Here is a 15925-nt window from a genome sequence, read left to right as displayed (position 1 = left end):
TTTGGTGGAAGAAAACTAAAAGCAAGCTTTAATATGCAACAAATAAAAACATTTCATCTGTTGAATTACATGATAGAACTATAATAAGACATCAAAAATCAACAATCCATTCAGCATTTTTATTTTTATCTACATGTGGTCAATTGCTGGAGAAGGATTGAGTCGACAATCTGGTCGCAGAGTACTGCAATCAGCAAACAAAAAATAATTCTGAAACATAAATCCTTCAATCCATGCCCTACTATTTTCTCCTACCTTTCTCTGAGGAAGAACAAGAAGTAGAAAGCATACGGAAGCTACAGAATTAGGCTTCAACCCTATGCTCGGTGAATGTTTTGACATTGGCTTCAAATCGAGTTTAAATATGTTCAGCCAGAACCAGGGCTGCAACTCTCTGCAGTGAGTCAGAAACTTTCTTGATGTCGGATGCAGTGTGACCTGCTGAAACAAACACGCGAATGCCAACTGGAAGACGACACTTATCGAGTACCGATCTTTTCGTGCTAACAATGAAGACAGAATCTTCCTTCAGTGCCTGAACCATGCCAGCAATTGTCATACAGAAATGTATGTGTTGGTGTGTCTATGAAAGACAGTTCAACAACTTACCCTTTCGGTGATTTTGTTAAGTAGTTCCAAGTCATTCTTGAATGAACCTGTTGGATTTTTAAGCTTGAGGAAAACAATGGGCGATAATGGATGGCTTGCGATTGTCAGACCTGGTAGATCTGATAATCCTGAACTCCAAAAAGTTAAATTTCAAAGAGTTAGAGAGGTAACTCAAACCGAGGTGGCAAATAGTAGCCTCTATGATAAAACTTAGTTCAATATTCATTTCCAACTAGGCAATATAAAGAAAAAATAAGAATCTAATAGTAAATCAGGCATTTCATGTCATCAACACAAACTAGCTCAGATAAAGGAGATAACAAGTCAAGCATCCCACATAAAAATACATGAAAGCTTAATTTCCCAGATACCGGTTATCGAATGAAAGGCTTCAGGAGATGGATGGAATACTTGGTACAGACACATTCACTCAGAAAACTAAAATGTCATGCATCAGTAAGAAAGTTGAACTCACGAGTATGTATAAGCACCTGGATAGCATGGAGACTGCAATAGTACAGTCATCGTTTAGCATCTACACATAACTACTGGCATATATTACACAAACTGCAGCTAGCAATCGGCATAGTGCTAAGGCATATACAATTTCCCAGATTGTTGTCATTAGCGACAAGAGAGGTAAAAGAAAAGTGACATAGAGGGAGAGGGACTGAATATAAGTACGCATTTTCGGCAACAATGTTTTATGAAAATAAGAATTCACCTTCCCGTAGCAGAGAGATATTGCTCCTCAATGTTGTGAGGAGAGATGGATCATCCTCTAAGTGATCCACTGCAGCAATGGCAGCACTTGCAAGATAGGGGGGTAAAGATGCAGAAAAGACATATCCAGAGCTACTCAAACGCTACAAAAGGAAAATGCCATTAATCAAAGAAAGGTGAGCAGACATGATTGTGCAAAATTTACATTAGCTAAAGGTAATTTTCATACTTGGTGATCAACTACTCTGGCAGTTCCAGTGCAAAACCCCCCATCAGTTGCTAATGCATTTCCCATACTGGCAGTTATTATATCTATCTTCTCAATCTGCAAAACAAATTGATTAAAAGACACATCAGTAAAAAAGAAAAAAAAAAAAAAAGGGGGGGGGAGGGCCTAGAATGTGAAGAAAACAAATGGTTAGACATACTGGAACTCCATAATGCTCAGCAAGGCCTCGGCCAGTGTTCCCAAGCACACCAAAGGAATGGCTTTCTTCCAATATTACCCGAAATCGGTACTTCTCCTTTAGCCGCACTATTTCATTCAATGGGGTGATTTGACCAGAATTCTGTGTTATAAATATTAAGGTGCTTTATTTTTTTCAGTTGTGATTCAAATGGTGCTTTAAATATAAGGCAATAACCACCTAGAAAGTGCACTACTAAAAGAGTTCATATCACAGGTGTTGATAAGAAGATCAAAAACAGAACATCTACATCTACTGGAACAAGACAGGGCATTATCAGGATCACAGTTTGCAGCAGGGAGTTGAGTTAGTATTAACTGGATGAAACAGTAAAAGTATGAGGTCGCTAGTGAAAAATTGTAACACACCTGGTAGAGTGCTTCAACAACAATATAGCGTCTAATCTTTTCTGCTTGCTTATTTCCACGAGTCAATTTCTCTAAAGTACTCTCTAGTGATGTCATATCATTATGCTTGAAGTACACAACGGTACTTCTCGAGAGATAAAGCCCATTTTGCACTCCCCAATGAACACCCTCATCTCTGTAAAGCATAAGAAGTTTATTGTAGTCTAGTAGACCCATTTATGTGATCTAACAAAATACTCAACTAGATAACTAGAAAATTCATACAAAGAAATCATTATGTGTGATCCGTTATATAGATGCACTTTTTAGGTTCATGAAAGCTACTACTTGATTCACTTCATGATAAGCACAAGGCTCTCAGCTATGGAATCTAGCGATAGTTGGAAACTTGGAATGCAGCCTCTTGCATGGAATCCAAAAGCCATCTAGAATGTGAATGTGCTTCATATAAATCAAGCTAGGAAAGAACATCAACGACTAAGAATTGAAGAATCAAAGTCATGAACCTATTTAAAGTCATTAATGAGGAAATTTCAGCCAGTGATTTAGAATTTCAATCACTGATACTAGATATCATGTAGTGTAAATACTCCAGAACACAACTTCAATGAATATTTTTTTTTTCATTTAATAACTTCTCAGAGGCAATGAAATATAAAGCAAATATTTGCTCCAACTATCAAGGGACAAAAAGAGTGAGTAGTGCAATCTTTTGAATAACAGACAGTTGTGTATATCAGGCAGTATTATTACCACATATACAAAATCATATGTGAAAATAACTTACGCAACAATGATGTCTCCTTTCTTGCAAAATGCTGGAATAACACTAAAAATGGTTGAGATGCCATAAGAGTAGAGGATTGAATCTGGGGTACCCATGAATTTTGCAATTCTTGTCTCACAATCAAGGTGGACATCTACAAAGTCCAATTTCTTAGTTCAGAATTCATCCTCTTGTAATATTGTTCCAAAAGGATAAGTGAAAAATGAAATTTGTAAGGCCAAGAGAAGAGCAAAATAGTCATCTATATAAACTATGAACAAAAGAACAAGACTGACCAATTGTTCCATAGAAACCACGAGGACCACAAGAACCAACACCATATTTTTCCAGTGAGGCAACACATGAATCCTGAAATATATACTTGGTATGACATATTTCTGAGTAACAACAAAAAACATGGAGGAAAATGAGGAGTTGATTCTCACAATTATTTTATCATCGCCTATAAGTCCTAGATAATTTGCTGATGCAAAATTCACAACTTCCTTTCCATCAATTACCGTATGTGGCCCTGCAGCACTGCTTCAAAAACATTTCTTTAGGAGGAAAAGTTGAGTGTCTATACTATGAGGTTACAACATTTAAATCTTTGTCTCAGCAAAGAGAAAATAACAACTTTGTATGCATAAACTCAGGACACACACACCAAAAAAAAATAGAATACGACTAGGTTGTACTTGCAAAAAAAAATGCTATGCTGTTGTTAAACCAAATAGAGGAGAGAGAGAGAGAATTAACAGCCCAGCACATGATCCCTCTATCAATGTTATGTAAAATTTACAACCTAGCTGAACTAAACTGCTTCATAACACACTAGAAAAGTTTTAAAACAACCAACTTGAAGAGACTAAGTTTATGATGTAATAACAGAACAATTCTTTACTAGAATCTGAAGTAAACGACAGAAAAATTAAATGGTATATAGGTAGTACGGAAAAAAAAATTCCCTCCTCGTCTAACCTCCATGAACTTCATGGAACTCAATTTTCTTTATGAAACCCTGCCTAGCTAATTAAATTATTTAAAAGATATTTGGTGAGCTTTAAGTATTATCAGCTACCCAATATGAGTTCTGTTACAGTAATATAGCATTGCCAAATGACAATCATTCAAGGATCGCCAACCTGTAAACTTTTGCCATCATCTTAAAGCATGCCTTAAGCTCAAATATTAACACTGTTAAAGCAATATATCCTCTGTCAAGTTGAGCCAATCCATGTCAATCTAGTTGAGTATGCCCACTGATGAGTGGGAATGTCAAGAATATAAATATGCAGACAAGTCTTTCCTAAATGCTTAATATTTTGGAATAAATGGTAGAATAGAGACTTTAAGAAGTAGCAATACAACTGTTAACCACACATATTTCCAAACTAATAAAGATCAATATGTCATAGCAGTTTTATTCAACTTCATGAACATCATAAAATAATTCAAAGATTCTCCCTACCTTTCTAAGGTTGGAGGCTCAAGTTTCATTTCCTCTGTGATAGGTGGATGAAGGGGTTCAGGAATCCATTCTTCACAAAGATCATCTATTTCCTACAGAAGAAAAATAAGATTTGCAAAAGTCACAGTGATTAAAAGCATATTCATTCGGACTCTAAATATGAACATTAGTGAACCAGAAAATCAAGTGGAAGGAGAAACGGATGAATTTTATTTTTTATAACACAATCAGTGGACTAAAGTGAAAGGTGAAAGTGAAAAATGTTGTATAAGCTTTAAAAAAAAGTAACAAGTCCAAAAAGTAGACGAACCTTTTCAGTTAGTGGTTTCTTAGGAGGCTTGTAACTTTTTCTGGTTAGTTGGAAGAGTATGACAGCTATAAGTAGCACCTCAACAACTAGGTGCCCTTCAATCAAGAAAAAACCAACATAATGTCAATTTGTATCCGATTATTAAAAACATGTTACAATTAAAATAGTATAAAGCTTCAATTTCAGAGTCAAGATCGAACAGATTATACCATCTATGTGAACCCCAAAGACAACGGCTCGGGCAAGCGGAGCATCAAAAGCTATGGATACCCAATCCAACGCTGCCGTGGTCATGTTCATTACAGCCGTGGCCATAACCTCCGCCTTGAAATTGAAAGAAGGCAGAGTATTACAGAAAACTCACGGACACAACTCCTGAAACGATGCGAGATTCAAGCTTATCAGACGCAACCCACGACAAATCTTCTTCCTGCCCTATATGAATCTGGTTAAACAGGAATCTGGTTAAACAGAAGAAGAAGAAGAAGAAGAAAAATTCTTCGAGCTCAATTCTTCTAAAAGAAGGGCACTTCTCATACGACAACGGTTGTAAAATAATCAACTTGCAAATCAAATCACCCAATTGAAATCCAACCCACACACCCCGAAAAAGGAAGCGCCTTTTCTCTTCAAGCTATGATTTTTTTCGATCTACTTGCTGCTACATCCAAAATAAATGGATACCCCGAAAACCGAGAAAAATGCCAACAGATACCTTTGCAGGATGCATGGATCCAAAACCACAAAAACAAGAAAAATAAAGGAGATTACTTTGACGCACCTGCGGTGTTCTAACCCTAATCCAAATGCAGAGAGGTCGACGTCTGAGCTCAAATCTCCAATGCCCGGCTTTAAATAGCTCGAGACCAAATCGAGACAAGAGATCTCTTCACGATTTCAAACGTGTGTGAAGGATCGGGGGAAATGGTCGTCTTCGGGGAGCTCGGCGACGATTAAGATGAGGCAGAGGGTCCAGCAAAGATCCGTTCATCTCCATCCCACCTCAAATGACCAAATAGTACCCCCGCTCTTAAGTCCGAGAGCATGACTAGAAGGGCGTTTAAGTAAATTCACAAAATCTAATCAGTTTTACGTCGACGTCAGGCTTCAGGCACGCGATGCTACCGATGGGGGTGGGGGGAGGAAGAAAGGCCCTCGCGGTGGGGCCCCCGTCAATTAGCGTAAGAACCAGGGTACAGCGGCCTGTTTCAAGCGAGAAACGGTTTTTAGCGCAGCGATGCAGACTAAAAAGTGACATTTTTTATTACATTGAAAAAAAAAAATATCGTCTTATTTTCAATTTTATTATCATTTTTTTCAACGGACTAATTTAATATTATTAAATCATATCTTTGCATCATTTTTTAATGTTTGTCTTCTTATTTTATATTTTAATTTGTTTATCTATTTTTCTAATTAGAATTTAACATTGACTGAGTTTGCCGGTGGAATCAATAAGGCGGCAAACACCGGCCGCCGTCCCGTGAGTGATTAATTAATTACGTTTATTAGCGTCGCAAATGTCGTTTTCGGGGTCATTTATTGCGCGTATCGAACACTAAACAACCGCTTCTGCCAAACTAACCAACCACTTCCTTATCATCGCCCTTACTTTCTAAGTCAATCCATCGCTTTCAGATTATATGAGAATGATTATAAATATAAATTTGATAGTAAAATAAAATAAAAATAAAAATAAAAATAAAATTCATCTAATTATATAAATTTTATTAATTTTAATAAATTTAAAAATTATTTTCAAATTATCAATCTCAAATCCATAATCTAAATATTATTTTTTATTATCATCTCATTCTCTAGTTACTAAACTAAACACCCCTTAAAATTTTTCATGATAATTAGATTAACAATTTTTCTTTTAAAATCATCCTCGATATTTACTATTTGGGACAAAAATATCCTTAACAATCTATTAAATGACATCAGGCCCTAGAGCATACTTATTCCCAAATTCCGTGACTCACGAAGTCACGATCGCGACGAAACCCTAGCGGAGGCACCTCGTCCCGCGAAACCTACTCCAGCGTTCGAAGGTTTCCCCACTCCGGCTAAGAACCCTAGCAGCGTTCCACTCGCGAATGCATCCCACTAACGAAGGCACGGCTTTCCCGACTTGCGATCGGGAAGAACCCTAGCGACATTCTTCACAGGTTTTTATTTGATTAGCAGCAAGATTTTGAGATTTTTTTTCTGGCTGGTTCTTGTTAGTTTGCTTTATACTCTGAAATAACTTTGATTTAGTTAGGTTCTATTGAGTTTTTGTTTAGTTCTTGCTATTTAGTTGTTCTTGATGGTTCTTGTAAGTTTTATTGGATTTAAGTGGAGGATGAGGCAGCTTCCTATTACGCGATTGTTTTACCAACGGTGTTTTTAGGGTCAAATAAACTAGAGATCTTGTTCTTACTATTTAATCAATCGGATCGCTTGTCCTTTTTTGAGGAATACGAGCACTTCAGGTTTTGTTTTCTGTATATTGGTTTTGGTTTTGAGGTTTTAATTTTAAGATAAAATAGTTAATCTTTTGGAAAAGTAAAAAAAAAAAAAAAAGGAAAAAATCGATTGAAGAGTTGTGCGGGACAGCAAAAAGGTTTTATTTTATTGAATCAATTGAAGAGTTGGATGAATGTCATTTTGGATTGAACGATGATATTTTATTTTATGTTTATCAAAATTGATGGTTGGCTTAGTTAAAAAATGACTTTGTATGGTTGGATGCTACCGAACTGGTACTGTTAATGCATTCGGTTAGGATGCTACTGAACTGGTACTGCGAATGGATGTTGATAATGTCTTATGAGGTAGCCAAATTCTTCTCATTAAGACGTGTCAAACTCTTATTTTTAATGCTTCTTCATGCTTCAGGAATTGCTGGCACTTGGAAGACCGAGTAGGCAGTGTCAAGTGTCAACACTGGCACTGGAAATGATAAACATTTTTCCAATTTTAAATCCATCCTTATTTTGTATTCACAATTACATAAATATAATAAACAAAATTTATCCTTAAAAAATCCGTGAGATTAAATCAATATTAATATATCATCAACCTTTTTAACGGTTATATTAACAATTATATTTATTTGTTAAATATATCATCAAACTATTAATAATAATAATATTAATGTTAATATTATTAATTTAATGTAATTTAATTTTTTTAAAAATAATAAAATATCAAATTGATTTAGTTGTAAGAATGTCTATTCAACCAGGGGTAATATAGTAAATGTTAAACTAGGTTATACACTAAAATCTCCAAACAAACAAGTTTTTGTTGCATTATCTATTATTGAACCAAACGATATAGGTTATATTTTATTCTCCATAATCTTAGTTTTGTGATTACTTGGTAATCACATAACTTTGGTTATGAATGATAACTTGAACCAGATACATCCAAAGGTGTATTTAGTTGGGGGTAAAAGTCGATAACTTTGGTTATCAAATCAAGGTTATTTTATTTAACCCTATTTGGTTTAGGTAATAAATGATTCCGGGGTTAAGCTTTGTATATTTAACCTTGTTTGTTTTATTTAACCCCTTTTTGACGATTCCGAGGGAAGGAGCGTCTAGGGCGAGGAAGGAGCGGATGGCGAACAGTCCTCTAGGGTGAGGAAGGAGCGGACAACGAAGGATGGCGCTGCCAGCGGTTGTGAGGGCACAACTTGTATGACGATTTCTCATCGTCCGAAATTAGAAATCCAAGGTGGTGGTGACGGCGGAGGCTACCAAGTCCAAGGTCTTCTGCCTCTTCGGTAGGGAGAAGTCCGTATACCAGATCTTGGGCAGCGGAAAGCATGCAATCTTTGAATTTTTTTTTCTTATTCTTTGTGTCTTCTATTTTCCTCTCCTTTTCTTTTTTTTTGCTGGTTTGGAATTCATCCTATAGTTGGATCTCTTTAGATCAAAATCGAGTGTGGTCTTATCTATTGTGATCTTTAAGATCTAATAGCCTGATCTCTGACATGCATGGTTTTCGTTGGATTTTGCATCGATTGAACACATATACATATATGTGGATGAATCTGTTTTTGTTTATTTATTGATGACGAGATCGATCTCCATTTGAGATATGGAACATTTTTGGGATTCATCTATTCATGAACTCTACATATTTGAATGATCTTCCTATCCAGAAGTGCTTTGTTGATTTGACTGATCATAGACTCTACATTGGCGAATCATTTGCAGCTGCTGATATTTTTCTATGGAAAGACAAGAAAGCTTCAGCTGCTGATCTTGGTTGAGCCACAGCAATCTGAATCCTGTTCGAGTGATTACCATTTGCTTACTTTGGTATGTCACTTGCTTATCTTGTCTCTTGCTGTCATTTTCCTCTGGTCCAATGCTACTAATTCGATTACCAAGTAAGACCACTATTATCAATTTTGTTACCTCTTGCATGGTGAATTAGATTGAAATTTGATTTCTCAATTATCGAAGAAACTCCACACATTTCTCAATTATCAACTGGACCTTGCTGTTTTGAGGGAAATTGCATCAGGATGTGATTTGAATAAGTTCCTTGCTGTATGCAACATTTTCAATATCCTAATATTTGGATCTCTTTTTTCTTAATTTGTCCTTATTGTTGCCACTTAGTCATTGCTAATCTTTTGCTGTTGTTCCTCGCCATGATCTCCATCCTTGTAAGCTGATCAGAAGTCCAGATGAACACTCTTCAATTCGTACATGTCAAACTTTTGGCCGTCGATTTCCTCTCACTTACAATTCACAACTCCTCGCACTCTCCTTCCTTCACCAGGAAAGGTAAACTTGTTTCGCGAGCTGAAACTGTTGGTGTGGTGGTGAGTCTGGAGCGCAAAGACAAGTATCTCACATTCCTGGTGGATGATGGCAGTGGCTGCATTTGTTGCATTCTTTGGCTCAACCACCAGCCTGACCACGCGCCCGACCTCGGTGTGGCGGCCGAGATAGCTCTTAGGGAGGCCGCAACAGTTGAGTTAGGGAAACTGGTTCGAGTGAGAGGGAAGATCACCTTGTACAGAGGGTCACTGCAGTTGACCGTGAGAGATGTTCTAGTCGAACAAGATCCCAACATGGAGGTGCTGCACTGGCTGGACTGCATCAGGTTGGCGAAATGCTGTTATGATCTGCCAACTCCAGCAATTACTTGATGTGATGTACCACTATTGGCTTTCTTGTTTCGCGATAGAATCATTACTTGAAAGATGTTTGCTGTTCTACGTTCCCTAGTGCTAATTACTAGTGATTACTTACTGAAAAGATCATTTGTGCTGACTGATAACTGAGTGGCTACTTTGCCTTTCATTGTAGTAACTTTGATCTATTAGTTATGTTAAGTTCCTCTTCTCTGAACTTATTATTACTATAGTTTTCTACATTGACGGTTAACCATGGAATTTAAGACCACATCCATCTTTTTGGAAAGTTGACTCATTCGATTAAGTAATAGCTGACTCATCTATTAAACATAATTTAGTTGATATTTCAAGATCTTAAATCAAGAATGGAATCTTATGGTTCTTAAAAATTTTCCACGTTTTTTGCGCTACGTTTTGACGATAATTTGATTAAGGGTATTTTGCTGATTTAATAAAGGGTATTTTAGTAAGGAGGAAGGACTGGTTTATGGGGGTTAAAAATGAATCCGACTGAAAGACCTAATTTAAGTCGATTTGAAAAAAAATTAAATTTGGGTTGGGTTCAGATTGGGTAATTTCAGGTTTAAAATTTTCAGGTTAGTCGGATTGAAATATTTTTAGGTTAAAAAATTTTAGATTGAGTCGGATTAAAATATTTTTAGGTTAAAATTTTTTAAGTTGAGTCAGGTTAGATTCAGGTTGATTCAAATATAGAAATATAGGTTGATTCAAATATAGAGTTTAATGAATTTTTTTGATTCAAATATAGAGTTTAATGAATTTTTTTTTAAATAAATAAAAGTGAAAATATAAAGTGTAATGAATTTTTTTGAAATAAATAAAAATGATGAATTATAAGAAAAATAATAAAAATAAAGTTATTTTAAATTAGATTTTTAAAATATCTGGTCGGTTCGGATTTGTTGAGTTAGTCAGATTCGAATTAAGAGGTTTTAAGTTGAATTTGAATTCCGATCGAATTTGAATTGGGTTTAAAAAAAATAATTCGTTCCGAATTTAATCGGAAGTTCCATTTGAATTGAGTGACTTGATCTGAGCATTTTGAAATAAAGGAGTGTTGATTTGGATAATGACTCTTTAATCATTGCGTGGACAAATGTGTAAATATGACTTATTGCCCTATGGCCCGCCGTTCGTCAGATCGAAATAAGTGGGGCCCGAATTAAACTATAAAGTCGAGGAAGTTCTTTAGTAAAATACTATAAATTCAATTAAGTAATAGTGATGAGTACTCGAAGAGACCGATATAAGACAGCCCCATGTTTGAGTAAGATTCCCATATAAATTAAAATTATTATCCTCATTTCTCATCATTCATTTTTATAATCCTGAAAATGATCCTTCTCCTTTATTTGCTTAATAAATAATTTTAAAATATAATTTATGCAAGTACTGATCACTATTACGCAAAACATTTTCAAATTTTATAATACTGACGTCGCTTTTCAAAACATTTATCTTGTTTGATATTCAAATTTTAATCCCATCATTGAAAATTGCTCTTGCTTTAGGTCATTGAACAACATGATTTGGTAACGCAAAATCTAAACCTAGGCACACACTGTTTTCGCCCAACAACTTGCACATTTATGCTATTTGTTAGGCAAAAAAGTGACTTCCTAGTTTTTCCAATAGATATCTAACTGAGGCCAATTAATGTTTAGGATGATCTATTCGGTTTATAAATATTGTCCATCGACCTTTATAGTATAAAATGTTCATAATAGTTAGCCCATTAATTCAGTATTCTTAAGTCAATAGTTAATTAAAAAAAATATTTATTAATTCATCGAAATTGGAACTCGATCTTAGGGTTAGATAAACTAATTTATTGTCGAAAATTTATAGGGTATTAGCTGAATTTAAATTATACTAAAATTAAATCCAACTTAACTGTCGAAATGACCTGAGCTGATAATCTCATACTACCATCAAAGGCTGGTTTTTGCTAATTGTTGAGTGCAGACTGAGCTCCGAGTCTGAGCAGTAAAGTCCAAGCAAGAGGTCGGTCGGGCGAAGCAGACAGGCCGAGCGAGTGGCCTGTCGGGCGAGGCAAACATGCCGAGCAAGTGGTCTGTCAGGTGAAGCAGATAGGTCGAGCGAGTGGCATGTCGGGCGAAGCAGATAGGCTCAGCGAGTGGCCGGTTGGGCGAAGCAAACAAGCCGAGTGAGTGGTCGGTCGAGCTAAGCAAACAGGCCGAGCGAGTGGCCGATCGGGTGAAGCAGATAAGCCGAGCGAGTGGCCAGTCGAGCGAAGCAAATAAGCCGAGTAAGTAGTCGGTCGGGCAAGCAAACATGCCAAGGGAGTACCCGGTAGGGCCAAGCAGATAGGCCGAGCGAGTGGCCTGTCGGGCAAAGCAGACAAGCCGAGCGAGTGGTCGGTCAGGCGAAGCAGACAAGCCGAGTGAGTTTTTGTCGGATGAACGAAACCACCGGGTGGGTGAAGCAAAAAAATTATTCGCATGAGTACACTTAGCGAACCGAGGCCTGCGATGAAAGTAGTTTCCTTGAAACAGATTCGGCCCACCTCCGACTGTGCTTTAAGGCTTTCTCAGGTCGTCTGTCTCCCACGATACAACGATGAATCATGATTCCTACCAAGCACTGATGGTCACAACAAACTGAGAGGTACCCGACTGCTATCACATGCACTCCGCCGAGCAAGAGATGCACGACAGAGGAGGAGGAGAATGTAGGTGGAGAGCTTCAGCTATTCACGTGTGTAACATTTTACCTGTGGTCGCAACCTCTTCATATCAGAGCTCAGGCCAATGAGCAGCGTTAATGATCGTTATTTGTTAGCTGTGAAACGCCAATGTTTCACCTGGCTACATTAATCTTTCTTTAATGCATCCATTACACAAGTAGCAAAAAGGTTTACGTGGTAAAATATTGGTTGTTCCACTTGGGCAAATTTTACCCAGGCTGATCTGGCATTCGATGCGCGCAGGTCATGCTAGCACACGAGTCAACTTGGTTTAGTGCAATCCGGGCCCTGGATTTGCACCCCCTGTGCACCCATGCGTGAAAGAGAGTCTCTCCCCTTGCATTTGTTCACATCATCAAAGCATGTGATGTTGGAGTGTATACTGAAAGCCTAAGCTTTTGTAAACATTTGATTTGAATAAATAATCACATTTGGTCAAATTATCTACATTGGTTTGTAGTTGTTCAATTAATTTATATTGTAGATAACATAGTATGTGGTGTCACATATAGAAGATGATGTTATCAATACCTTATAAATTATAAACAGTAGCTCACGACCAAAATAGAAAGGAACAAACCATTGGAAGGTCGTAGTGTAATTAGGAATTAGTTTATCTTGACTATATAATTACACTAGTACACTTAGAGTGTATTGAGTAGGACCATTTGAGGTTGTTTCTTTTATACTGACTTTATAAAGGAACAAATACCTCAGTTATTATGGAAGTGTGTGCTCTTAATCCTAATATAATAACAAGCACATATATTTGATATTTATTTCTTTAATTTATCAAAGGGTGAGATTTAGTTCGATAAATCAATAAACCCGATAAGTTGGGAAATGATATCACTTATAGTGTGTGTTGTTGATTATAGAAGGAAACTATGTCCTAGAGATACTAGGTTGATAATGTCCCCAAGAGGAGCTCATAAGGATTGTCATGTTAAACTCTGCAGGTGGACTTAGTCCGACATGACGATAAGGTTGAGTGGTACTACTCTTGGACTAAGATATTAATTAAATGAGTTGTAAGTAACTCACTTAATTAGTGGACATTCGATATCTTAAACACAGGGAGACTAACACACTCATAATAAGAAGGAGCCCAAAAATGTAATTTGGGATTGGTGCGGTAGTTCAATAATAGTTCTCTAGTGGAATGAACTATTATTGATAAAATTAAGTTGTGTGTTCGGGGCGAACACGGGATGCTTAATTTTATCGGGAGACCAAAACCAATTTCTCCTCTCGGTCCCTATCGTAACCTCTTATTTATAGAGTACTATATTCACCTATACCCACCTTCTATATCCACCCAAAGGGGGCCGGCCAAGCTAGCTTGGGAACCAAGCTAGGGCCGGCCTAGGTATAAATTGGGGTGGCCGGCCCTAGCTTGAATCCAAGCTAGAGGGGCCGGCCAAATTAAATTAAAAAAAGAATTTTTATTTTTATTTTTATTATGTGGAAGATATAATTTATTAAAGATAATTAAAATTAAATTATCTCTCTTGTAAAAGATCTACAAAAGATTAAAGAAAGAGATTAGATCTTTTTCCTTATTTGTAGATTGGTGAGATATTTTATTTTCTCTTTAAAAATTATTCACATGTTGTAAAATTAAAATTATGGAAATTTCTTTTTATCAACCATGAAGAGATTTTAAAGAGAAATTTTAATTTTAAAATTTCCGGAAACAAATTAGGAAGTTTTAATTGTTGATTGAAACTTGTCTAATTTGATTTCATGATATGGCCGGCCATTAGAATTTAATTGGGGAAATTTTATTTTATTTTTCTCAATTAAATCATGTCAAGGAAATTAAGGAAATTTTATTGTAATTAAATTTCCTAATTTGCCTAGGCCAAGGAATATAAAAGAAGGGGTGAGGGTGCCTTCATGACACACAACCTCTATTATTTCTCTCCCTCTTTTGTTCCTTGGTGTGGCCGGCCATCATCATCCTCTCCCTCTCTTCCTCTTGTGGTGGCCGAACCTCTCTCTCCCCTTGGAGCTCTCGTGGTGGCCGGATACTACTAGGAGAAGAAGAAGAAGGAGGAGAGAAAGCTAGCATCTCTTGGAGCTTGGTTGGTGTTTTGATTTTCTTCCTTGGTGAAGCGTCTTTATTGTGGCCGAACCTAGCTTGGAGGAGAAGAAGGTGGTTGGTGGTTTCTCATCTCGGAAGATCGTTGCCCACACAACGTCCGAGGTTAGAAGAGGAATACGGTAGAAGATCAAGAGGTCTTTCTAGAAGGTATAACTAGTAGTTTTTCCTTTTCCGCATCATACTAGTTATTTATGGAAATAATACCAAATACAAGAGGCTTACGATTCTAGTATTTCGAATATGATTTTTGATGTTGTGTTCTTTTGTTTTATTTTTTCCTTGTGATTTGATTGTTCTTTTCGGTTAACCTAAAGTTATTTTAGGAAATTAAATATTAGCTTTCTATAAAAGGTTTTGTCTAGTCGGTGGTGGTTGCTCCCATATCCAAGAAGGCCATGTGCCTCGCCACGTCAGTACTGGGAACCAATTATGAAAATTAATATTTAATGGAATTAATAACTTAAGGTGACTTGGGTCGAACGTGTTAAGTTCCGTAGGAGATCCAAGTCAAAACCTAAAAGAACAAATATATTAAGTTTTGGATCAAACGTGTTAAGTTCCGCAGGCGATCCAAAATTTAATTTAAAAGAACACATGGTAGCTAGGAAAAGGTTCAGACCTTAGTACAAAATTTTTGTACAGTGGAACCTATAGGTTTTCCGAGTAGCAACCAACAATTGGTATCAGAGCTAGGGTTTTGCCTCTGTGTATTTGGTATTAGGTTAATTATGCACATGTCATACATAATTTAGGCAGGTTAATAGTAGGATGTGCTAACTTTGTGGATGCAGGATCCAACTATTATGGCTTTTAATTATTATGTGTGTGATTGGACCCTTGGACATGTCAAGGGCATTTATATGTGTGTGCATGATTGTATTAAAATACAGCAGGAGCTGTATTTAGTTTTATTAGGATTTTATTTTTGATCTAGATACATGTACATTCCTTTTATGGAATATAGGATCAAAAATGTAAAATTCTATTTATGTCGCGGATCGAATCTTGCAAAGCGTGGAACCTTCTAAGGACCAGAGGCGCAGCGGAACTAGGAGCAAGATGGAGGCGACAGCTAGACCCGGTGGCGGTGGCCAAATATGGCAGCAGTTTGGGATGACAACACACGGAGGACAACTAGAGACAAAAGCCATAATAGTTGAAAATTAGATTTTCTATTTATTGCTTTTATATTGTGCTATGTGTGCATGTTAGTTTACAAGTTTAGTAGGC

At 36.7% G+C, this 15925-nt stretch overlaps 2 protein-coding genes across 3 annotated transcripts; one reads left to right on the top strand and one right to left on the bottom strand.

The window, feature by feature from the left end:
• On the bottom strand, positions 1-5723 carry LOC121992068 (long chain base biosynthesis protein 1b-like). 2 transcript variants are annotated; one of them, XM_042546202.1, is made up of 13 exons: positions 5496-5723; positions 4924-5159; positions 4715-4809; positions 4405-4496; positions 3380-3473; positions 3230-3302; positions 2955-3087; positions 2168-2342; positions 1761-1901; positions 1562-1657; positions 1334-1475; positions 610-737; positions 1-535 (listed from the first exon to the last, which is right to left on the bottom strand). In XM_042546202.1, the coding sequence occupies exons 2-13, from the start codon at positions 5027-5029 to the stop codon at positions 359-361; spliced, it is 1452 nt and encodes a 483-aa protein (XP_042402136.1). In that variant the 5' UTR covers positions 5030-5159; positions 5496-5723; the 3' UTR covers positions 1-358. The 2 variants fall into 2 exon arrangements, with proteins under 2 accessions (XP_042402136.1, XP_042402138.1); XM_042546204.1 differs by having other exon boundaries at positions 4924-5089.
• Positions 5724-9036: 3313 nt separating this feature from the next.
• Positions 9037-10084, top strand: LOC121992067 (CST complex subunit STN1-like). Its single transcript, XM_042546201.1, has 2 exons — positions 9037-9264; positions 9389-10084. Exon 2 carries the CDS (start codon positions 9405-9407, stop codon positions 9870-9872), a length of 468 nt encoding a protein of 155 aa, XP_042402135.1. The 5' UTR covers positions 9037-9264; positions 9389-9404; the 3' UTR covers positions 9873-10084.
• The last annotated feature ends 5841 nt before the right edge of the window (positions 10085-15925 follow it).

The sequence above is a fragment of the Zingiber officinale genome, chromosome 6B, assembly GCF_018446385.1.
Source record: "Zingiber officinale cultivar Zhangliang chromosome 6B, Zo_v1.1, whole genome shotgun sequence".
In the NCBI taxonomy this organism is placed as follows: Eukaryota; Viridiplantae; Streptophyta; class Magnoliopsida; order Zingiberales; family Zingiberaceae; genus Zingiber; species Zingiber officinale.
The sequence above is the reverse complement of the archived record's forward strand: the minus strand, read 5'-3'. Positions and strand labels throughout refer to the sequence as shown.

Excerpts from the sequence above, each read along its gene's own strand:
- LOC121992068 (XM_042546202.1), bottom strand. The coding sequence starts at position 5,029 with ATGGCCACGGCTGTAATGAACATGACCACGGCAGCGTTGGATTGGGTA. Across the intron at positions 4,497-4,714 it reads AGAAACCACTAACTGAAAAG|GAAATAGATGATCTTTGTGA; the intron begins GTTCGTCTACTT and ends TTTCTTCTGTAG. Across the intron at positions 3,088-3,229 it reads TGGTTTCTATGGAACAATTG|ATGTCCACCTTGATTGTGAG; the intron begins GTCAGTCTTGTT and ends TGGACTTTGTAG.
- LOC121992067 (XM_042546201.1), top strand. The coding sequence starts at position 9,405 with ATGAACACTCTTCAATTCGTACATGTCAAACTTTTGGCCGTCGATTTC.